General features: G+C 41.0%; 1 protein-coding gene across 2 annotated transcripts; it reads right to left on the bottom strand.

Moving 5' to 3' along the window:
* Nucleotides 1–542: 542 nt before the first annotated feature.
* On the bottom strand, nt 543–24,125 carry LOC119743124. 2 transcript variants are annotated; one of them, XR_005272975.1, is made up of 8 exons: nt 24,021–24,125; nt 21,276–21,472; nt 14,490–14,639; nt 13,650–13,698; nt 13,263–13,326; nt 10,376–10,533; nt 3,172–3,348; nt 543–996 (listed from the first exon to the last, which is right to left on the bottom strand). XR_005272975.1 is itself a non-coding variant. In XM_038219483.1 (7 exons), exons 1-7 carry the CDS (start codon nt 24,048–24,050, stop codon nt 6,093–6,095), a joined length of 675 nt encoding a protein of 224 aa, XP_038075411.1. In that variant the 5' UTR covers nt 24,051–24,125; the 3' UTR covers nt 5,850–6,092. The 2 variants fall into 2 exon arrangements, 1 of the variants encoding a protein (XP_038075411.1); XM_038219483.1 differs by lacking the exons at nt 543–996; nt 3,172–3,348 and adding an exon at nt 5,850–6,119.

Here is a 24,125-nt window from a genome sequence, read left to right as displayed (position 1 = left end):
ACGGAGCTTGCCCAAAAATTGGTGCAGCGACGCAGCATTTAAAAAAAAAAAATTTTCTTCAAATGTCGGTGATGACTGCAAATGGTGACCGACTAAATTTAGTGCAAAATATATGTGAGCCTGCAGAGGCCACATAAAGCTTTTGCTCGATAGTAACCCCATCTAAAAACACATTAAACTTGTGTAGCAGCAGGATTCCAGTCAAACCAGTGAGTTGGGCGGTTTTGAGACATAATCTTACAATGAAAACACTTTTTAAGTTGGCTGTCGCGCATGGCTACAGTGACACGCGCGCATACCAGAAACTGGAGCCTTTTGGGGGGGGGGGGGGCCTAAAGTACTTGAGGCCCAATTCCAACACGATTTCTGGTCAGATATTCCATGCAACAGATAATCACATCAGAAATGTGGGAGAAATTGTGGTCACAAAAGATAACTTCTTTCCAATCAATAAACCGGTAATTTTTGCTCAAATCTTCATAAAAATGGATTTTTGAACACTGATTGAAACTCATCTTACATCGTAGGGAATTTCTGAGTCATTTGGAGGCAAGTCCTGATTTGGCCAAATTTCATAAGAAATGTTAGGTTGAACCCTTGCAATTTGTTATGAGTTTTGGTAAAAAAAAACCAAAACTACTTGAAACTAAAAGAGCGAACTGTGAAGAAAGTTTAAAACTGCACCTTGAAGAAATACCTTACAATACAATGGCATAATTATCTCTAGAAATTTGGTCTTAGGGCATACAATCAACCCCCCCCCCCACTTGATCAACCTAGCCCCACCCCTTATTTATCTTGATTTCCCACACTAAATATTAAGCAATGCTTAGAATCAAGAATTGAAGGCGACATGTTGACGCATCTATGGCATGCATCGTTTTATGAAGCGTGGGTAGAAGCAGACGTCCCTGATATGCATGTGGTTTAGGATCCAGGTCAAGAATCGTCCAGTCCGAGACCGTAGCCTCCGTGAAGACAGGTAACGTACTTCCTCTGTGGAGGGAATAAATACAAGAAATATTCAGTACGCACAAATTTGGCTAAACTGGGGGCCATTAGATGGAACCAGGTTCAATCAAGGACCATAGTATACAAATATGGAATGCTTGGAGTGGTGTAGTAAACCTAGCCGCCTCAGGTTATCAATGGACATCTATTTCCCTGAGGGGAAGCAAAGGGAAAATTAAATGCTCCGTGGATCATCGACGGAGGCTAGTTTTACTTCACCACGAGATAAGGCATTCAATATTTGTTTCATAACACTTCACCCACAGATTCTGCTAGGTTTTTAATACCTTAAATTACATAAATCTGAACACAGTTAAAATTAACTTCTATTTCAATACAAAATTGGTGGGAACTCTTCCAAACCACCCCTTCACAAAATGCTTGAATCCAACTCTGTGGCGCGCTCTCTTGGAAACAATACGGCGCTACGCGCACGCCAGCATGCATATGCACACAAAAACCGCACCATGGGCATAGTACTTTGGTTGCTAGTGGTATAGTACTTTGGTTGCTATGGGTATAGTACTTTTGGCTGTGCTCTGAAAGATAGCAAAAATAGAAAGTACCATGTGACTCGCTCTCGGCCAATCTAGACACAGAATCTCTGGGTGAGGTATTGTAATTAATTATAGTTTGACAAACTCTGATGGAACGCACGCTAGTCGAAGATGGTTGGACTAGTCTAGTAGACTATTCAGGACCAGCCTACCGCGGCTGGTCGGGCCACAATTTATAGCTGGTTATCAATAGCAATTTGTCATAACATTGGGCAGAGGGGATCAACTACGATATCGAACAAAACGGCAGAAAAACAAAAATTGTGAGTACTAAATTCCACTTTCATGGCATAGTTTTTCTTTGTTAGTTTAGGATTCTATCACTACTGTCACCACTGTACAATAAAATAATAAACTACGCAATCACTATTTCAATATTAGGCTCTGCCCTTCACCGATGTATAAACACTGTTTACTCAGTGGGTCCCGTCCCCCTCCCCCCCCCCCCCCCCCCCCAGCGAAAGTGAAAAAATCATTCGGGTGGGACTCGAACCCATGACCTCCTGCTTTCTCGTGCAGATGTCTTACCATTCAACCACCGAGCTTAACTCTTTCGCTACGGCGAGCCGCTGACAGCGGCACATACAAATTGTACAGGTCGCAGCGGTTCGGTTGCGTCACTATGAATAAACAGGGTATCCCCATGACGTGGGCCATATCTACATAATTTATATCGTATAACCTCTGACCCTAGTTTGAGCCGCTGCCAGCGGCTCTCCGTCTGGCTGGGGTGCGCTTTTGGTTATTGTGAGCAGTTTGTTTACGGAGATACATTTAAAGATGGCGGCGCCCACATCGACGCTCGGCGGAATTTTCAGCTTTTAATTACGTCCAGTTGGGACAAAAAAGGTAAATTAAAATCCGTAGCGAAAGAGTTAAAAGCTATTATTTGTGTAAATAAAACAGAAACATCAAGTGTTGAACAAATCTTCAGCGAATGTGCGAGCACCATCTTCTCACGGCTGTTGACATGTCAATAGTTTGACTAGAGTTGTACCCACTTTAATTTCAGTGCGCATGTGCTACGTACGTCACCAACCAACCACTATTCAACCATTGGTCCTAGATCCAACTTGCCCCTAGTTCACTCAACACTCCTTTTACCACTAAAGTTGCCGAGATCTGCAAGCGCATCTCAATTTAGTCACATTGGAAAATGACTGACTCGGACTCGACCATGACTCCTCGAACTCGAGCTTGGTGACTTATGACTCGAGTCACGTAATTTCATCAAAAGAAAAAACCTAACGCAGGGATGGGAAAGGATCATTGAGGAATAATGTTTGGATGATAAAACATGGAGGGAAGGGATGGAGGAGGATTTTTGTAGGGATGGGAGTTAAAAGGAAAACACATTTTGGGTCTAAACAACATGTACACACAACATTATACACTGGGATTTACTGAAAAGACAGAATGGCTGATTAAAAATAATGTAAAAAAAATATGATTGGTTTGGTGAACAACTAAGAACAAGTGACTCGTGACTCGGACTCGAGGCTTGTAACTCGAGACTTGGACTTGGACTCGGGACTTGGACTCGACGTTGGACGGTGACTTGACTACAACACTGGTACTTGGTCACAGAGTCCACTGTACCTACCAGGTAATTCTGAGTTGACCACCCCAGGGTAGACAGGCAAAGGCCCCCAAGAGGTGACGACATGAAGCTAGTCCCTCAGCTCAGGATGGGTCTTCACCTGTAAGGCCAGGGTGTCGGAGTTGATGCCTGTACCGTCTGCTGTCTTATTAGGGATCATCTGGATGGACTTCAGGGAACCTGGGCGGGGAAAAAAAAATTATGAGATGGAAATTATCCTTTTTTATATTGGATTTTTGTTTGCCTTTGGCCGATATATTTAGCAAACACTGTACAGTTAGTGTTGTCCAGAAGGCTTAGGTGGGACTCAAACTAATGACCTCCAACACAAACAAAGTTGGGTTAAGCACTGCTACATCAGACTCAGAACGGCCAGCTTGCCACAGCAAGCTCAGTGGTCGAGTGGTTAATGTGTCTGCACTAGGAAGCAGAAGGTTGGGGGTTCGTGTCCAACCCGAAGAAAGCTTGTGTTTTTTTTCTAGCAAGCCCTCAGACAACACTCGAGTGTACAGTGTTTGTAAAATACTTCAGCGAAGGGCAACATAAAAATTACACATATAAAAAAGAAGATCAATAATTATATGGATGAAATTGAAAACCAATTGTACTAAAGTTGATTCCTACTTTCTGATTCACAATTTCAAATTTCACAATCATCCAAATAGAATTGAGATGCTGACCAATGCAAATGAGTCTTCACAGATGTTTGTCTTACCTGACTGGATTATTTTTAAAAAAAAAGAAGAAACATTCATTTTGCACCTGTCAGTGCCACAAAACACCACCTGTATGTGCCATCACGTGGGCATACGTCATACGTTGGGAATTTTAGTAAACATGGGTTTTGTTTGAAAGATATAGCTTTCACTTCCAGCGATGTTATTTTGTCACTTTACATTAGTGTGCACGATTGTAGAATTTTATTGAGGCTCATAACTGACAACATGTACAAGCAAAGGGAAGATGCTTATTTAAATTTGTCTTCAGATTAAGTTCCTTGAGTGCTGTCATTGGCCATGACATTTACTTGGAAACACTGGGATTACGTAACCAAGAATTAAGCGTGACACAATGAAATAAGCCAGATGAAAAAATTGTCATTCTTTCACACAGAAAAATTTGACTGAAACAAATAATTTTGCTCAGATCTACATGTATTTAATATAAAATTACTGACTTGCGTTCTTTCAGCAAAAAGAAAACAATTCACACACAACCCTATGTGATTTTTTTTCTTAGTATTTTTTATTCTTATTTTTTTTTGGGTCTCAGTTAAACTTTAGGGAACAATTGATTATTTTGCATTCTCCTTCTCTCTATCTTGATTCCTCATGTTGCCATCGCCTCCACTGTTGGCCTGTGTGCTTCGCACAAACTTCAGAGATCTGAACCTTGGGTGTCCGATGTGCATTCTTGTTGAACACCCTTGACACCCATCCCCCCCCCCCCTCACAAGTGTCAGAAGTGGGATCTGTACTTTCAGCCAACCAACCAGTAGCGGGGGCTTGAGGATCCGTCTGTCACATCATAGTCGTCAAGATGACAACCTACGTCAAAGTACAGTCTCTAGCAGAGGAGAAAACGAGGAAGTTTTCCTTGGTTGATGGGCGTTTGCCCCTTCAAAGCCTGAAGGGGTACTACGTGAATGCCACCGGGCTGATTCACAGAACTGACCAGGACAATGAACTACTTCTGCCGATTTTGAATTGAGCCATTCTCCCTCCAGAAGGAGGATGGGAAGTGGGAGGAGAGTACACACCGCTTACCAGAGTCCAGATCAAGACAGAACCGACCAATACCGGGTTCCCCTCAAGGAGCTCCTGCGGGTGTTTGTGGCCTGCCACCTCAAGATGTGATGGCACCATAACGCAAACTCCCCACATTCGAGGGATGGGACGATGCAAAGTCCGTACCGGTAGATGACTTTGTAACAGCTTTGAATCATGCGTATGACGGTTATCACAATCCGGAGGACCAGCGTGGCCAGGTTTTGCTGGACTCACTCCGCTGAAGTCAGAAGGTAGTGGACAGTCCGCTCTTTACTGTCCTCTGGTAAGACTGCTGAAGAGGCACTCATGTATTTAAAGACCTCATATGGGCAAGGGCGGATCCAGGGGGGGGCCAAAGGGGGCCATGGCCCCCCCCAAAACGAAACCAATTTTTTTTTTTTTTTATGTGACATCGCAATAAAGGCAGGCAATGAGTACACCACCATCTTTTCCTCAAAAAACATTGGTTAAAGTGGTCAGAAATTGCCTCAGATCGCACCACAGAGCATCTAAAATCCAAAAAAATTTCGGGGCCCTTACGGGCCCCGAACCCCACGCCGTAATTTTTCGACCCACTTTTTGGGGGGACCAAATTTTTTTTTTTGGCCCCCCCCAAAATTGTGTTCTGGATCCGCCCTTGCATATGGGGAGACCCTAACAAGTAACAAGTGGAGAGTTGCAGTGCCGGTGTTTGGAATGGAGATCATGCAGTAACCTCTGCTATGTACATCAGATTCGAACCAGCCAACCGATCCCGTTAGCTCCATGGTCGAGTGGTAAGACATCTGCACTAGAGAGCAGGAGGTCGTGGGTTCGAGTCCCACCCGAGTGATTTTTTCCAACTTTCACTCGGAAGGTAACACTGAGTACATACGTCGGTGAAGGGCAAAACCTAATTTGACTTACATCACCTCGGCGCAAAAATTCCATCTTATAAAACAAAATTTCCTCTTTTTCGCTGTTGTCTACATCTACCGGTATGTACCTTTGAACAAAGTCAAATTTGTGCTTAAAGATGTTTTGAGTGAATGTTACTTTCCGTCGTCAGTAACATGACCAAATTTAAACCAACTACCAACTACCTGCTCCTCCGTCCAATCACATCCATATACTGTCATTATCCCCAAAGCCATTTTCAGGATGTATTCATCAAGTTTATTCCCACGTGACCGGTTGAACCAACTACAGGATGAGTCAAAAAGAAAGTGACAGAATTTGAAAAAAAATGTTTAAAATATTTAGCTTGTTCCATTTCAATAAAATACTGGTAAAGTACATGTATCTTATTGACTTTTAACTGTGAAAATTTCACTTAAATTGCATACTCTATTTCCAATTCATGTCTATTTCTATAAAATGATCACAAAACTTAGCTGTCCACCACTTATCAATGACCATATTGCGAACTAATAATACATGTACCCATTGAGGACAATGAAAAATCCATCGTTTTCCCACTTCCATGAATGAAAAAGAACTTGCAAAGGAAAAGATACAAAAATCACCTTCCATATTTCGAAGAAAAAAAAACAGAGTGGACTTGTCTCGCATATTCAAAACACACAATCTGATAGTGAAAATTGTCTTGATTTCAATCATTAAACTCTCACTTGTATTTGAATGCTTGTGTGTAATCTGTAATTCTCACTTAGCTCATTTAGCTTTCATTATTATCGCATTCCTTGCACAGCTTCACAAATGGTTTCATTTTAGTAAAACATGCATAACTTCAGATGGCATGGATCAATGTTAGTAATTGTGTTTCTTCAGATGTCTGGAAAAACATGCTCTTTTAAGACATACTTCTTCGGTGTATCTAATTTGATTGCTTAAAAATAAAAAAAAAATCTTGAGTGCGGGTCACTTTTTTTTTTAATCACCCTGTATAAACACAATGTGAACATGCATCTCTCATACACACTAAACTTAATTGTCTTCATTTTCTATCATCCTCTTTTTTTCTGTCTTTTCTTCTTGTGCGGTAGCCCTCACATTGAGTGGCATTTATGCCTTGTGAAGGAACGACTTGCATTAAAAAAACAATTACATGTACACAATACGCATGTTTAATCTGGAGCCAATCATTAAAACTGAAACAAATTCAATTCTCAGATTTCATGTCAGTGCAAGTAGTGAAACTGACTCACATGCATATGCTTTGGTTACAGGAACTGATACCACAAGATAGTCACATGCATTAAAATCGGACAGAAATGTTGGGGGGAAAAGATGGAAAAGAACAAGAAACTTTCTGTTTCAATTACACTTTGCTCAAGGTCTTACAATCCCTGTAAGTATAAATCTGGAGTGATCTTGAAATAGAGAAGAACATTCTTTGCTGCATCTGAACAACATGTGGCTCACGGAGCTCAATGCTACATTGTGCATGAACTATGGGTGATGGCTACCAAAACAGCTCCACTCCATCAACTGGGTGCAAAACTGAAGTTGAAAAGCATCTTGAGAACTTTTACATGAGTAGAGAAAGAACTGAGCAAATAATATGGTTAAGTGCTGAAATCATTGCACCAATCGGCCTCTGCTTAAACTTTGTCTTTCTCTTCACAGTCATTCGAGTGAATTCCATGCGTACAATCATCAACATCTACTTATCCAATCTGGCTGTGGCTGACACCCTCTACCTTATGACTCAATTCATATTTGCATTGTTTTCACCTATAGAGTACAACTTATTGGTCAAAAAGGCAACATACATTGTCAGATACACGTTCCTCGCTACCTCTAATTTCTTTGTGGTTACCATAGCAGCTGAGAGATTCTCTGCAGTGCGCAATCCTATAACGTTCAAAGAAAAAGCCTCTAAATCTCGAGCAGCAAAGATATCAGCAGGACTCTGGGTGCCAACAATTATTGTTGGTGTGATTCTGATTTTCTTACCATTAACAGATGTTGTCTTCACTAAAGTCTACTTTGGGATTCTTTCCATTATCAACATTGCCTCTTTGATAGCAACTCTTGCTTTGTACATTTATGTAGTATGGAAAGTATGCAAGCAATCAGCCCTGTTGCCAAACCGTCCCAAGCGAGCAGGCAAGGTCCTCTGCATGGTTATCATCAACACTGCTGTTTTCTTCATTCTGAACTCACTGTGCACTGCAGCTACAATTATGACAATTCATGTACTTGTAGTGGCATCAAAGGTTACTTCAACTGCTCAGATTGTTGCCAATCTGGAACTTGCAGAGACAATAAATATTCTGACTATATACATTGAAATTTTGCAACTGACCAATAGCTCAATTAATTCCCTAGTCTACAGTGTCACAAACGCTGACTTTCGTGAAGCTGTAGTCAAGGCTTTCTCATTCCTGAAACTGTGCTGTCGTTGCTGCCCAAGACGGAATCCCAGCCGACCATCGCAGCCAGAGAAGCAGATTGAGCTTTGTGTGATTCCACAGGCAGAAAATGACCAAGAGCACCATGCTGCCAGGCCAAGCAGCAGCAAGCCACCAAGCCAAGGGCATGCACAACACACAGCAAGTCAGCAGTCACTGGACAGCTTTCAAGAACAATGTTCCAGGCCAAGCAGCAGCAAGGCATCCATGCACAGTCAGCAGCATGTTCAAGTGCATGTTGAGGTACATGCAGAACCAGCAGGGACCCCAGAGCCCTTGCAAGTTCTCATTAGGAACAATGCTCTAGTCTGACTGACTGCAAGCCATCCATGCAAGGGGAACAGTGTGAACATCCAGAACCAGCAGAGAGCCAGCAGTCACTTGCAAGTACTCAGGAACAATGTCCTGGGCTGACTGGCACCGAACCATCAGCACAAGGGCAGCAGTATGCACATCCAGAACCAGAAGGGATTTAATCTTTGGAAAGTTGTCAAGAACAATGTTCACTGGTACCTGATAAGTGCAAGCTGTCTTTAAGGGCAGCAGTGTGTAGAGTGAGTGCTGCTTTTGAACTTGCTGTGTTCAAAGTGTAGAGCAGATTTAAGGCCGTTTCATACATCTTCTTCATTGGAATGCCAAGGAAGTAGATCGAGAAACATCGAGAAACATTAACAACACAATATGCTGGAGTTGAAATGTATTTTACTTCAGCGAATTGCCAATACATGTACGCACCATGACATCAGTAATGTGCAGGCCTGCCCAGAGCAGATTGCAACCAACTATCAGTAAAGGGAACAGCTGGTATTCATGCAATGTATGTATGTAAAAGGTTCAGAAATTAACAAATCCTAAATAGTTTAATTATTTGAATCAAACTTTTGTTCGTGTTTAAAGGTAAAGTAGATCATTTGCAGCTATCCAAAAAGTAACTGACAAAATTATTGTTAAAAGGCTTTTGGTTTTAATGGCACTAAACTCCCTGTGAAATCGTTCTTTCTGGCATGCTGTCATTTTAAAGGAAACAATGAAAGAAAGCCATTTTCAACGATGCATCATGTTAGTTCATGTAGTTGATTTGTAAATTTGGTGAATCCATGAATATGTGCGCGCAAGCGTCGACACGACGCACACGCACACTAGGTTGCTATTATTCGTCAGTTCAGTGCATGACATCGCGTAGCTGCAATTGACTGAATGAGAATGTGTCCCTGGGGCTGAATTCGGACGCAATATAAAACATGACTCAGCAACTTTTGAATTGAACCTGAGATCCTTGAATATAGTTTTGGAATATACTGCATTCACAGAGCTAAAACTTCATCGTGTTAGTTGTTAAGCACCTGTTTTTATATTTTGAGCACTTTTGTTGCTTCAAACGAAAACAAAATGCACAAATGACAAATGATCTACCCTTCCTTTAAATGAGCAAGTTTGTTACTTTTTTCAGTGTGAAAATATACAAGTAATGGTACTAACATATCGATAACCCTGAATTTTTCCACTGTAAATAGGTTTTATTTTAGGAACTATATTCCAAGTCTTTGGATGTTTCAGGCTTTAAAATATTCCGTATTCACGAGCAATACAGCAATGTAATGAGCTGGAACTTCAGTGTCACTGCTGCTTGAGGGGACAAAATGTAACAAAAGTGTTTTGATCAAGTTTGATGTGACTGTTGCGTTCATTAGCACATAGCATGCAGCCAATGAGATACTTAAATGTACAAACCTTTACACATGTACAATGCAATGAATTTTAGGTTCATAAATTATACAGAAAATCCCAAAGCTGTGAAGTGTAAAATACCTAAATCGACATCACAGCAACATTAGAAACAATTGCGAACATGCGCACGGGCATTGCAAAACGGTGTGCGTAAAATGTGGTCATTACTTTCATACAAACACAGGGCTAGGATATTTCATGTTTTAGTGAAATTCATTTGACAGCCTTTTGATTCTGTTATTAACAGACCTTGACAAATCCCAAGCATGGAGCACAATACATACATATTCCTAAAAAGGCACAAACTGTATGGTTATTGTTATTGAGGGTTCAATGTTAAGGGAGCAAACTCACCACAAATCCAACATGTCTTGGGAGGTTTAGGATCTCAATCTTGAAGATCTCTGAGGTGAAGTGCTGTTGTGTCAGATAGTGATAAGGATCCATTATGGCAGTACCAGTCACTGGTACGTCAGAGGTGCTGGTGGAATGGTTATCTTGTGGGTCAAGACCTGATGGACAAATGAACAGATTAAAAGACCAACTCCAATTAGAGAAGAAAAAAAAGATTAAATTGTTATTTTTTTAGGTATATTAAAGTCTAATATGGGCAAGTGAGATGTCTATGGCTATAGTCTAGGTGTTCACCCATTATAATTACATGGGAACAATCTGACAATAGCCGTAGCCATAGCTCTAGAAGCCCGTTTCAGACACAGCCTAAGTAACAGATCAACAAAGCTGCAAGTTATGCATTAGGAGCATCTAATTCCAAATACATTACACAAATCTTTGTGCACACATCGTCGCTTTGCTCACGAAGTGACAAAAACCTCGAAAATCGATAATTATTTGATTGTCAAATAAGGAACAATTTGACCAAGTTTCAAGGCAAAATGTTGTTTACTTCCGTAATTATTGTAAACAAACAATTGACAAAAAGTCTAAAATCGGTGATTTTCATTTTTACGAAGTGTAAAAAAAGTGTAAAATGTTCTCACGAAGTGACAAAAAGTCACCTCTTGAGCAGGGCCAAGGGAATTATACATTGGTCTACACGCGGCAGGATGGGAGCATACACGCGCGCGGGAACGATGTTGAAAAAGAAAAGACGCGCGCGCGCTCAACTGTCCTGATGCGCAAAAGTAACAAGTTTGTTGCATTGAAAAAAAGTACAAATAAGTAAAGCCTCCGCGATTCATGATCCCACGAAGTGACAAAAAGGGTGTACAAAGTAATCGGCAAAATATGGGAGCCAAAGTATTGATGTTCTCACGAAGTGCAAAAAAGTTTATAAATGAATTACTGTTTAATTACGAACTGTTTTTAACAAACAACTATGAATTAACAAAGAGCAAATCATATCCTATCGGACAATGCAACAAATTCCGAATTCTGTTACTGCAAAGTGGCCGAAAATGTCTTTTGAAAAAATGAATAACTTCAAATGCGATTATCTCAGGATGAACTTTTGTCCAATTTTGAGGTTTTTATCACTTCGTGAGAAAAGCGACGACATGTTGCACAACGTGGAAAATGCTTTTTGAAGACCATTTTATCTTAAGCAAGGAGAAATCCATTGTATAGACTTTTTGCTGCAGAGCACAGATATAAACTATACGAGACCATTGTAGGCTTTAGATGTACAGTTTGGGATTTAAGTATGGTGAATTAAAGGTGTCTACACAGCTACTAGCTGGAAAAAAATGTAGTTGATAGTTGAAGTCAGCAACGTGTTCCCCACTTCTGTCAATAGAGCGTGCAAGTTGACCTCAAAAACCTAGGTGATTTTACTAGGTTTATCCAGTCAAGGGCAAAGAATGGGTTCTGAACAAGAAAAAAATCATTCCAATTTACAACACATTCAAAAAATATTGCAAGTTGATTACTATAGTAAATTGAAAAAAATGTTGACTTCCACTTCCGTTCATTGGGTGAATTGGGTGAATTCAAACACGGGAGTCTGTGGCTAGACTAGTCAGTGTTTGGTACCAAGATGTTCACATGAAAAGTGAATGTGAACTGGCGAGATTTGCATGCTCTATAATTGTACATAATCTGTGTAGCACCACTAGTCTGTTGTATTACATTATGAGCTCCATGTCTGTAAGATGTTTAAATGCAAAGCAATATTCAAATATTTCTTTTAGATGGACTCAAGGGTACTTCGAATTTGGGTAATTGAAAAAACAATGCTGTAAAATATGAATGTCGTTGTAAAGTTAGCATCATACAAGATGTATCTTAATTTGCACAGTATCCGAGGAATTGCTGCTTTTTATATGTTCATTAAAGCTGCTATTTCCTTGTGTAATTTAACACTCTAAACACAAATAATACAGAAATGTACTATCACCAAATCGGTGTTTGAGCTCTTACGTCTTTCTGATACCTAGTAATATTTGGAAAAAAAAGTTTCAGGGCAAACCATGTTTCTAAAAGTCACATACTTTTTATAGGACAAGCAAATTTGCGTGTAAAAGCAAGAGCAGTGATAAAATAATAAAATTGTACACTAGCAACATTTAAACAAACAGTGATTTTCCTGAATTTTGTATTGAAAACCTAATTCTTGCTTGTACAAATGTAATTGTTGAAAAATCCCTATTGAGTAAAAGAGCTTGCTGGTCAATGTTGAAAGTACAAACATATACCCTCAATATTCATGCCACAAAAGTAAGCCAACATATTGGTCAGCAAAGGGGATGGCAAGGGTTTAAGTCTTTTGTGGCTTGTTTCTTTCTTTTCAATAATTAATTCCTGACAGACATAATAGACAGTGCACAATATGTACACCTGTCAATCTTTCTGTGTGTTGCATTCTGATTGGTTGGAATTGATCAGCAGTAGCTACTAATAGGCCACGCCCCTCGACAGCCGATCCAATCAAACATGAAAGCTGATCTACGTCTTTTACCAAAATGGAACTTCAGAGGAAATACTTACCTTTGTAAGCGCCAAGCCGGAAACCAACAGTGTTATCTGTCAATGAAAATAAGAAGACATGATACTGAAACTATTGCACAATTTATCCAGGGCCAAGTTTCATGAAGACCTGACAACAAATGTGGGGAATAACTGAGAAAAAATCCTGGAACTTTCTGTTCAGCTTTCATAACAGGTGCATTAAGTACATGTGTGCACACTTTATATCCAGGCGAGGGGGTACTTGTGAACGGGGCGCATACATACAAAAAATGAAGAGATTGCATAAATAAAAATGACTGCCAGTTTCACTCACCGATGCCATCTACACTCTTGCCGATGGTAAACTCACACTTGTTGCGATAGCTCTCTAATTCTGGCTGTAAGTGTGCAAACAAACAATGAAAATGAAAGGAACAAATCAGACATCTCCAATGTCAGGAATATTTACCCCACAAAAGATTCACATGCTGTATAGTTTATCTAACAAGAAATTCAGGTTGAAATATAAATTTAGTACAAGTAAGGTGACTCTATCTATCTACCCGAGTTCAAAGATCACACCAGTCAAGCTAACCTAACACTATGTGCCAATGTGAACTATCATTGAGATTATAATTCATAAAATCATTTACAAACTACAAATAAATTTTTTAAAAATCTGCATTTCTATCAACAAATATTTGTCACCTAGCTTACTCACCGATGGCTTAATTGGCTCCAACTCACATTCCATCCCACTGTGGTTCTTCCTGTCAATCAAATGAAGAGTGCACTATTAAACATGAGGGTGTGGGTTCGAATCCCACTCCAACAGGCTTGTGAATTTCTTGTGGTAACCAAAGCTATATATGCACAAGATTCAAACTGGCCCACTATTTGCAAGCTCTGTTATTGAGTGGTTAAGATGTCTGCACTAGTAAGCAGGAGGTCATGGGTTCATATCCCACCCAAGCAAGCTTGCAGAATCTTTGCTTGTAAGCTCTCAGACAGCACTGAATATACAGTGCATTCAAATTTACATTGGTGAAGGTCAAAACCAGGTATTCACATTCACAACTCCCCTACGTAAACAATTAATTAAACTCATTGATTGTGGCACCTGTTATATCAGATTGGGACCAGCCAGCCAACCCCAGCAAGCCTGGTGGTCAAGTAGTTGAGACATCTGCACTAGGAAGCAGGAGATTGTTGGTGCGAGTCTCATTCGAGCAGCTTATGAATTGTGAAGTTTGGTTTTGTGTTCATTTTTCTGCTTTTTGTTTGTAAACATTTTTTTTACCAACTCCCCCCTTTTAATCTTTGGGACTTTTGTGTGTGGAAAGGAAGTTTATTTCAGAAGTTGGCCCAAGGTTTGCTGAGTTTTAATTGATTCTCAAGAAAAATGAGGCATCATTTTTCTGGACTTTTAATGAAATTTCAGGGCAGCTGTACATGTAAGTCCACTTGCCAGAAAACTGTGTCTGGAAACAGTTTTTTGTCAACGAAGATCACATTTCCATTCTGGCCCACAACCATCCCGTGTCTTTGGCGAGTAGCTCACCTTTCTTGCTTCAGCCAGGGAGGCATCTCCCCAATGTTCCGTTGCAGCATCTTGGATAAATTCCTCAGAAACTCCCTGGTGTTAGTCTGTTTGGTGGATAGCTGGTCCTCATACGGCTGGTTCCACAGTGGAGTCACCGTGTTGTTTAACCTGCAGATTGGGAAAAGATGTGAAAAGCACGTTCAGTATTTCAGAGTCTTAACAAATTTTGGAAAAAGTGAATAGCTCAACTGCTCTAAGCCTTTTTCGATATGGCAGACACAATACAAGGGTGTTATTTGATTTGGGTATATTGGGGTAACTTATGCAAAAGACTAGACCCAAACCAAATAGCGCCCTCGTATTGTGTCCACCGTATCTCCAAAGGGTAATGGATTGTGTGTGGAACTTGTCATCTTTCTACATACAACCATTCTCCTAACTACAGTTCATAGTTCTGGTAGTGCATGAGCAAATTAAAGATTAAGCTTGAAACAATGAGGGTAATGTGTTCAACTTAGACAGTTTATCAGATAAAATAAGAATCATCTGAAACTGTGAATCGCACACACACTCTACACAGACATGCAACCTTTAACCCTAACCCACCTCACTCCTCCAAAATCCTCCTAGCGGTTTTGGAGGATTCTAGAGGATTGAGGATGAATGGTGATTGAATCAAATGAGGATTCTGGAGGATTGAGGATGAATGGTGATTGAAGCACATGAGGATTTTGAAGGATTGAAGATGAATGGTGATTGGGCCTAGGGGGGTTAGGGTTAATGCTGTACCTTCTAGGAAAAAAACAAGGAAAACTGTCCACATAACAGTTTTGCTCAACAAATGCCAGATGAGGTACTGAATTTACTTAAAGTTCTGTGCTATTTTCGAGTTTCATCACGAAAAACAGATTTCTTTACCAATCTGCTATTTTTCAAGCAATGCAAAAGTTATTCACTTTTGAATGAAACACCAAACACAAAAAAGCTCACGTTCAGTTATTGAATTATTACTTTACAATTCCAAATTATTGGCTGCCAAACATTATTTCTGTTCTTGCTGGATAGGCTGGTTCCCCCCCCCCCCAATCAGTATCAATAATGTACGGACGGGAGCCAATCTGTTGGCAAAGCTGGTCATCAGTTTGGGCCAAGAACAAAAAGAAAAGTTCATGGGTAATTTCTTAGTATAACATTTGATAGCAGAAGTCTAAGTACACTTTCAATTTCAAGCAAGAGAGTGTAGGAATTCCATGGTTTCAAATCTTTGTTGATGCAGTGACTATTTGTATCTGTATTTTAAATGTCTTTCTTGATTATCCAAACACCAAATCTAAAGCTTGTGTCAAGTTTCTATATGTGAGATATAAATAAATATGTTGTAAGCAAAATTACGACCTGAAAGATTTTGTGTCATTTTTTGATCTGCATCTAATTTTATTCAGTTATAGATAATGCAAGGGTTACGTTATGTCTGTGATCTTTTATAAGCTGTAAAACTCTGTAAAAAGTGCAGAGTGCCATTTCACTTTTTCTTATTAAAGTAACCTAGATATGAGCAAAACCTTTACGACGGATTACACAATGTACATGTAAAAAAAGTCTTGAAGAGAAAATAAAAAGTTATTCTGAAGCACATCTGTGCCAAAGTCAACTGTGAAACTCTATTGTCTACTTTGGTTTAGTATGCATTCAAAACAAGGAACAAAGAACTAATCCTTACAAATCTTAGAGATAAAAAAACACTAAGGGGAAAAAATGCAGAAGCTTTTTGTTTCAACTACACATTGCTCCAGGTCTTATATTCGCTGTTACATCTGAATAAAATGTTGGATATGGAGAATGATGAAGTTGAAAAGCACCTTGAGAACTTTATCACAATCGATTATTTTTGTTTTACAGTTTTACACAAATAACTTAGAAAAACAGCAAAACGGTCAGTATTGAATACACACTGTTTTTTTTATTGTAGTGTCATAGTTAACAGTCCGTGGTGCATTTTGTGAAGGTGGGCAAGGGGGTGGAGGGGGACCCTGCTTTACACGAGTGTTGGCTCGGCATAATTAATGCGTGGTGTGATTCCTGGCGCAGACCCTGACCCCCTTCTCATGCCATTCAGTTGGTGGGGCTTAAATAATTGCAAGCAAAAATGGCGCTGGAAAACTGCAAGGGAGGGCATTACTTTTCACAATGGATACAGGATGGTAAGACGTTTGATGAAGTTGCAGATATTTTGAAGGAAATTGGAGTTTAAGTCGACGCGGCTCTTCAATAGCTAATTCGCAATTTCTGTCCTGAGTACGAAAATGTAAGGAGGGCCCAGGCAATGACTCGATCCCTAGGACGCATTAACATTCCTAGGTGCATTGCTTAATTGCCGAACCTAAATCAAAAAAATGGTCGGCAAGACTATTGACCGTTTTGTCATTGTCATGATTTTGTAAAACAACACTCTAAAAATGAAGCAACTAGCCGTTTAACGCTTTCTACAATAAAAAACAACAACAAAAAGTATTTTTTGTGTGTGACTTAATACCGTTTGACCGTTTTACAAAAGTGTAAAATGACAAAACGGTCAAAATTCGTTCACGGTTTTTGTTTTTGAGGAAATCCAAAACGGTAAAACAAAATAACGGTATATCCTGGGATTCAAGTACAAGGAAAAAGCCTCTAAATCTCGAGCAGCAAAGATATCAGCAGGAGTCTGGGTGCCAACAATTATTGTTGGTGTGATTCCGATATTCTTGCCAGAGACTGTCTTTAAAGACATCATGTTTTGGATTAATTTCGTTACCAACACTACCTGTTTAGTAGCCACTCTTGCTTTGTACATCTTGGTAGTAGTTAAAGTGTGCAAGCAATCAGCACAGTTGCCAAATTGTCCCAGCAAGCAGGCAAGGTCCTCTGTATGGTTATCATCAATACTGCCATTTTGTTTCATTCTGAACTCACTGAATGTTTCAGCTGCAATTATTTATACTCTGGGAACAACTTATACTTTGCCTGCCCAAGCTATTGAATATCTAGAACTTGCAGAAAATCTTCAGACTTATCAATAGCTCAATTAATTCCCTCGTCTACAGTGCTGACTAACGCTGACTATTGTGCAGCTGTAATCAAGGCTTTCTCATTCGTCAAATTGTGCTGTCGTTATAAGATGGAATTTTTGCGTCGGGGTGATATAAATCAAATTAAGTTTTGCCCTGCACCAACGTTTTTAAAAACTGTATACTCAGTGTATTACCTCCCGAGTGAAAGTTGGAAAAAATCACTCGGGTGGGACTCAAACCCAGGACCTCCTGCTTTCTAGTGCAGATGTCTTACCACTCGACCACCGAGCTAACGGGATCGGGTGGCCGGTTCGAATCTGATGTACATAGCGGCGGGTACCGCATAAACTATTATAAGATGGAATTTTCCGTTCGAACCAGCCATCCAATCCCGTTAGCTCGGTGGTCGAGTGGTAAGACATGTGCTGTCGTTGCTTCCCAAGATGGAATCCCAGCCAACCATTGCAGCCAGGGAAGAAGATTGAGCTTCATGTGATTCCACATGCAGGCAGAAAATGACCAAGAGCACCATGCTGCCAGGCCAAGCATCAGCAAGCCACCAAGCCAAGGGCATGCACAACACACAGCGAGTCAGCAGTCACTGGAAAGCTGTCAAGAACAATGTTCCTTTTTCTCAGTGCTTGCACACGCGGTACACAATGCATTGATATTCGTGTATGAGACAACTTTCTCTCGGGAGGTAAAGCCCCTGTCACACTGTCTGCGATCTTATGTGCGCTCTTACTGCATCCTTGAAAAATAGCTGGGGCTCAACAACAACTACAAGATTGCAGCGACAACTACATAGGTTGCCAGATGGGCGCCGGAGGGTCTTAATGGTCTCCGATGAGCGCCAAGATCTTTGAACATGCCCAAAACAATTGCAACACCTCTGCGCTCTGGCCAAGGCGCCACAATGACGCAACTCGAGGGGCTGTGCGAGCGTGAATCGTGCGACATTTTTTTTGGGGGGGGGGCCATGGCCCCCTTTGGCCCCCCCCCCTGGATCCGCCCTTGACTACGAAAGCTATACACAAAATGATGGCCACAAAAAGTGAATAAAACCTACCTTAATTAGGCCAAAAAAATAGTTCTGCTTCCGATTACATGCCTTTCAAAAATAGGGTCGGTCGGTCGGAAATTCTTTTTTTGCCAATTTTTTTTATGTAGAGTGAATGGGGTATTCAATTTTTTATATGCGAAGTATTAGCCTGAACTATTTTCATTGCACTACGAAAGCTATACACGAAATAGCGACAAAAAGTGAATAAAACTTACCTTTAATTATTGTCAATATATTTACGTTCGATAATTTCAAAAAATTATAATCCTTATAGGACACCTCTATTTTGTACGAGTTCTGTTCAAAACTGACTTTTGCTGATGACTGTCCAGTACCAAAGTGACTTTTGCAGGCTAAAGAAGTCTTTTTTCTTCAGACAAACTCATGTTAGTTTTTGAAAGCACTTTCAAAGAAAAAGTGACTTTCCTACCTTTTTTGGCAGTTCGCCATCTTGCTTTTTAAATCTATTTTCTGTTTGTCATCGTCCCCTCATAAATCAAAACCCTGCCCTCTTTCTACAAAATCAAACCTGCTGATATTCAAGAGGTGTCATTGCCAACTGTTCAAATGTGCCAAGAAATACCAGAATGTCACTTTTGAGTGTCATTTAGTCAGCTGTTTTGGTGAGTCTTTTAACCTTATATAGGAAAGGGGTCCTAAAAATAAGGATTACCCCAAAATTAATGGAAAATTCAGGTCGTTCGCACCATATGCACAATGCTAGTCAAGACGTGGGGAGCTTGCCAAAACTCTGAGGTGTGTGATGCGTGCGTGTGTGGCGAGCGGCCCACCATGGGCCGACAGACCCGTTTTCACGGTCAAAAATTTCAGGAAACACACGGCATGTATCACTCCAAATACGAGTAGTGCGTTCTCAAAATGAACTCTTGAACACAGAAAATACATACACAGACAAGCTATATCAATTCTGTATAAAATTAACTTGCAAAAATGTTCTTTCTCCATTGGTGTCTTCTTGGCATTTTTACGATGTCGAATCCGACCAGTTGACAGAGCACGTGCCAGGCGCCTGCACGATGCATAGCAGCAATGCTCTAGCGCTATCGATCGCATAGCCGTGCACAGACTAGTTACCGCATTTTCATCATGATGTCTTCTAAATTGGCGTGGCGGGAACCAGTCATCGCCGCATTGGGCTGGATTACGGGTTACCGGATTACGCACATGATTATAGTCACCGTGACATCGAATTGCGAAGTAGTCATATCGCGAAGCGAATTTGTAAAAATAACGGAGGTTTCTTTTGAAAAAATAGCGAATGTACATATAAGTAAGAAACCAAATAAATACAACAAGCATTTTTTTGACACAGATTTTTTCAGCTGGCCAGCCGGACCACTTGGCAAGGTGTTTCAGCTGGTCCGCCGGCAATTCAACTGGCGTTTGGCCAGCGGACCACCGCTAAGGTCGAACCCTGATAGTGCATTAAGTCAAAAGCTATTGCCACAGACAACAATGCCTGTCTCATCAGACACAGCCTCACATACCTAGTCTAGGGGCTAGACGATGTTATGGTCAGATACGCAATTACATGCTACAGCGATGACCCGCCGTCGCAAGAGGTGGCTATCAAAACCAACCAATATCCCCCACCATCGGAACGTCTAGGCCAACTCATAAAATCTCTCCCCCCCCCCAAAAAAAATGGGGGAAGTGCGCATGCGCTACTTCCGCAGGCAATTACTGTTCATTTTCAGTCCCACACAAACTACACACAACAAAAGTGCTGACCAGTGAAGTTGCACAAACGTCTTGCTGCATCTTTTACGTTACTTTTTACGTTTTCTTGGGAACTACTGTGAATTGTTTTTGAATGCGCGCTGCATATATTAGGCCAAAGGTGCGCGCACATTACACAACCAGTAGGAATTGGCCTATACGTTGTTCCGACGGGTTCGTGGGTGATATTGGTTGGTCAGTGGGTGTGGGTTTATCACTGCAGCAGGTTATCGCATATCAAACCATAACAATGTCTAGCCGTTAAGCCTCAGTCATACATTCACTGTTTGGAGCTACAGCTATCCACAGTTGTGAATTGTGATAACCGTGGGAGTACTGTATTCATCCTAAATATCTGCGTGGTTATCAGTCATCTTCCTTTGGTATTCGTGGAGGCGCTACGGAACTTTTAAACTGTTCCAAACGTCCGTGGTGAATCGCCATGAAAATCAATGCGCAGTGAAACCCGGGGACATCCATAGAACAACTGTACTAATTCGTAGTGTTATTTGTAGCTATTCGTACATACTCTTGGAGATTTGTAGCTCATTCGTGGTGGAAATCTATTCTCTACGAATTCACTACAAATGTCCTACGGTTATGCCCAGATATGCTTGAATTCTGCTAAGGTTGTACTACGAATATGACTATGCTTTATTTGTAGGAGAACCTTGGTCATCCGTGGCCCAATCGCAGACAACTGTGGCATTAACATCATTATTCTTGGTAATACTGTCAATATTCGTAAACAATCCATTCAAGAAACCGTGGTGTATTCCTAGAGAAACCTCCGAAAGTTGTGGCTATCCGTCCTGAAACCCTAGTGCATTCTTAGAAAGTCAATTTCTCCATGAGTCTTGACGGTTCATAGTGATCAATTGATTCTTGGTAAACGGTGGATATTCGTAGGTCCAACCGTGAATGTGTTACTAGGGCCTTAAGACTATGACATACCTTGATCTTATTGCTGAGAGTCTGCATCTCAGTGGACAGTGTCTGCACCTTGTTGTGTAGCTCCTGGGTGGAGTCCCTGGTGGGTCTGTAGTTGGCATACTTCTCGTGTACGGCGTGGTAGATTTCACCCTTGATCTCATCAATGTGAGTTGATAATTTGCCGATGCGCGTCCCCAGGTCTTCCTTTTCCAACAGATCTGGGCAAAGAATTACAAAATATTGGGTGAGTAAAAAACACCAAAACCCAAATAGCAGGACCAACTTTCGAATGAAGTTTTGCCTGTAGCACTTTTAAACTCTAGGATATAAAAACCCAATCAATAAGCTAGTGGACTTGTAACGGTTAATAAGGCACGTATGTTTCAGCCGCTCATTTAGTTTGCGCGCATGTGCACTCAAAATATGAAATACTGATAATCAGCAAACATGGATGCCTGCAGTGGCAGTTTGAGCCACTGAAGTATCGGTCAACATCACGCTCAAAGTACTTAAATAAATTTGTCTTTCCACGTAGACAGGAATTTAAGGCAATCAAAGTCACTTTTGCAAACCTTAGCGCTAAAAAACAGAGAGTATTTGTTGCATTTTTTTTGTTTTTCCGTGTCGTGTAGTAGGAAAGTATTGGGTCACAAATTCAAAACAGGCGACAGTTTAGGGGATAATTTTTGCAGTTTTGCCGAGTAATTGTAAACTTGTCTTCACTGAAAAGGGTCAAGAATGCCACGAAAAGTTTAAATATCATTTAAGTCGGAAACCGTTTCAATGAGAAAAGTAAGGTCTCACGTTATACGTTTTTGTTGTTGAATGTAACGTTAGTGTGCACGTACCTGTACACAGACCCTGGAATTTGGCCCGTTAACATGGCTAGCCACGCGCCACGTGCTGCGGCGCTCCATTTGTAATCTTTCGATGCGTTGGAAATGTATACATTTAACTGAAACGATTTACAACTGACTGGTTCCCGGCCCAGAAATGCAGTTAAGTACAATCATAGAGGGCACGAAGCTTTCAAAATGGGTTTACTCGAAAAATGACGATTTTTATAAGCTACAGGTTTCCTCTTACATTAAATCACATGTAAAATGAAAATAATCTATCATCCTTTCCGATGGAACTACGGCTGATCTAAGGTAAACCCGGCAAATTGTCCAAATGTGTGAACCAAACTCAAAGGCGAACGATGTTTTTTCCTTTTCATTTTGTACGTTTTTTGTCCATAATTATTGGGTTTTTTTTATATATTTGAAAAGGTAGAGACAATTGTAGAGAGACACTGTAGAGACAATTTATATCTTTGAAATTTCCAGTTCAATTCTGAGAGCTCCCCTCGCGATCTTGAACACGTTAAATTTCCGACTCGTGTTGTTATGTTTGAACGACACGATTTCTTCTTCATGCCCAGCGTACATTCGATGGTCCCCGTATCCCGAGTGCGATTCTGTTACCGAGCGCGCGCGATGCATCGCCGACGACTGTTTCCTGATGTAGAGCGCTGTGTAAGTTCGCGGTACGCCTGGGAGTCGCGCTGGCTAGCCAGGCGTACCGCGAACTTACACAGCGCTCTACATCAGGAAACAGTCGTCGGCGCGGCGCAGGGGAATCTGCCGGGTATGCATGCAGTGCATTATGCGCAAGCGCGCCGCACCACATTTGCATGAGGTCGAGGTCAGACGCCATTATCATGCAGTTTTGAACGTGAGCACAACAACGACAACCTAGGCAGAGGGGGTCTCCAGAATTGAACGGAAAATTTCACTTTTTTTCCGGATCGTAAGTAAACTTAAGTACAACCATCTTAATCATCTATGTCTACTTGTACCTCAGGTGACATATCTAGTAATTTGGAGGCCGTTTTGAAGGTGAAATCTGATGTTTTTTGTTGGAAAATGTTGGTTTTTGGGACTGTCAGTGACTGTGTTGTCTAGGTCGAGGAATGAGCTTGGACCCTACTATCGCCAGACCATGTCCAAATTTTTAAAAAGGCGATAAGTTGGGTCCAAGTTACTCGGACTACACTGAGCCAACCTAACACTTGAAACGAGCACGCGCGCAGAATGATCGCAGTCATTTTCGGGTTCAATCGCTAGGAGCCCGCCGCGGGGGGTACATACTTGCACTTGTATGCATGCGCATACTATCGTTCCGCTCCTACACCATACCCCCGCGGCGCGCTCCGAGCGATCGAACCGAAAATGACTGCGATCATTCAGGGCGCGTGCTCGTTTCAAGTGTTAGGTTGGCTCAGTGCGGAAAGGGCATATTTTTCATCATTTTTGCCGAAAACAGACATAATCCACCGATGTTTGTTGGGTGCACATAACGTGAGTATGTCATGAGGTATTGTACGGAGTTTAGGGGCAAACTGTGCAGCGGTTCTGTGGGAAAAAGCTTGGTTGGGATGGACGTTTTTGTACTTAATTAGTGTTTTGTGCTGACAACAATTTTGCGGGGTTCTGTGTCTATGAGGCTCACTGGAGAGCCTCATAGTTCTTGGAGTAGTCATAATACTAGTAAGGATTACCGGGCGAAGCTTAGTGACCGACACCCGTTCTCATACGTTGTATCACGCAACCGATGCAACGATAAAGATCGAATACTTACCAACCAAAAAGCGTTTCAAATACTCGGCCTACATAGGAATTAAATGCACTAAGTTTTTTATTTTTCCTACAATAATCTCTGGAACTTTTTTGAGAGAACCTTTGTCTGAAAGGTTAGTATTATTGGAAAACAGCTGAGTTTTACCCGTGTTTGCGAGCAGAACATCGGTGACATGGGACGTCATCTTGATTCTTGGATCTGCCGCCGGTACAGCGCCCTCTAAACAAATTTTTTGACAGTGACGTTTCT

This window comes from Patiria miniata, unplaced genomic scaffold (assembly GCF_015706575.1).
Source record: "Patiria miniata isolate m_02_andy unplaced genomic scaffold, ASM1570657v1 HiC_scaffold_6, whole genome shotgun sequence".
Lineage (NCBI taxonomy): Eukaryota > Metazoa > Echinodermata > Asteroidea > Valvatida > Asterinidae > Patiria > Patiria miniata.
The sequence above is the reverse complement of the archived record's forward strand: the minus strand, read 5'-3'. Positions and strand labels throughout refer to the sequence as shown.

Bases quoted from the DNA above. Each gene is read 5' to 3' on its own strand.
- LOC119743124 (XM_038219483.1), bottom strand. From the start codon at position 24,050: ATGTCACCGATGTTCTGCTCGCAAACACGG. The intron at 21,473-24,020 runs GTAAAACTCAGC...TTCTTTGCCCAG, and splicing joins TGTTCTGCTCGCAAACACGG to ATCTGTTGGAAAAGGAAGAC. The intron at 10,534-13,262 runs GTGAGTGAAACT...TTTGTCCATCAG, and splicing joins CAAGAGTGTAGATGGCATCG to GTCTTGACCCACAAGATAAC.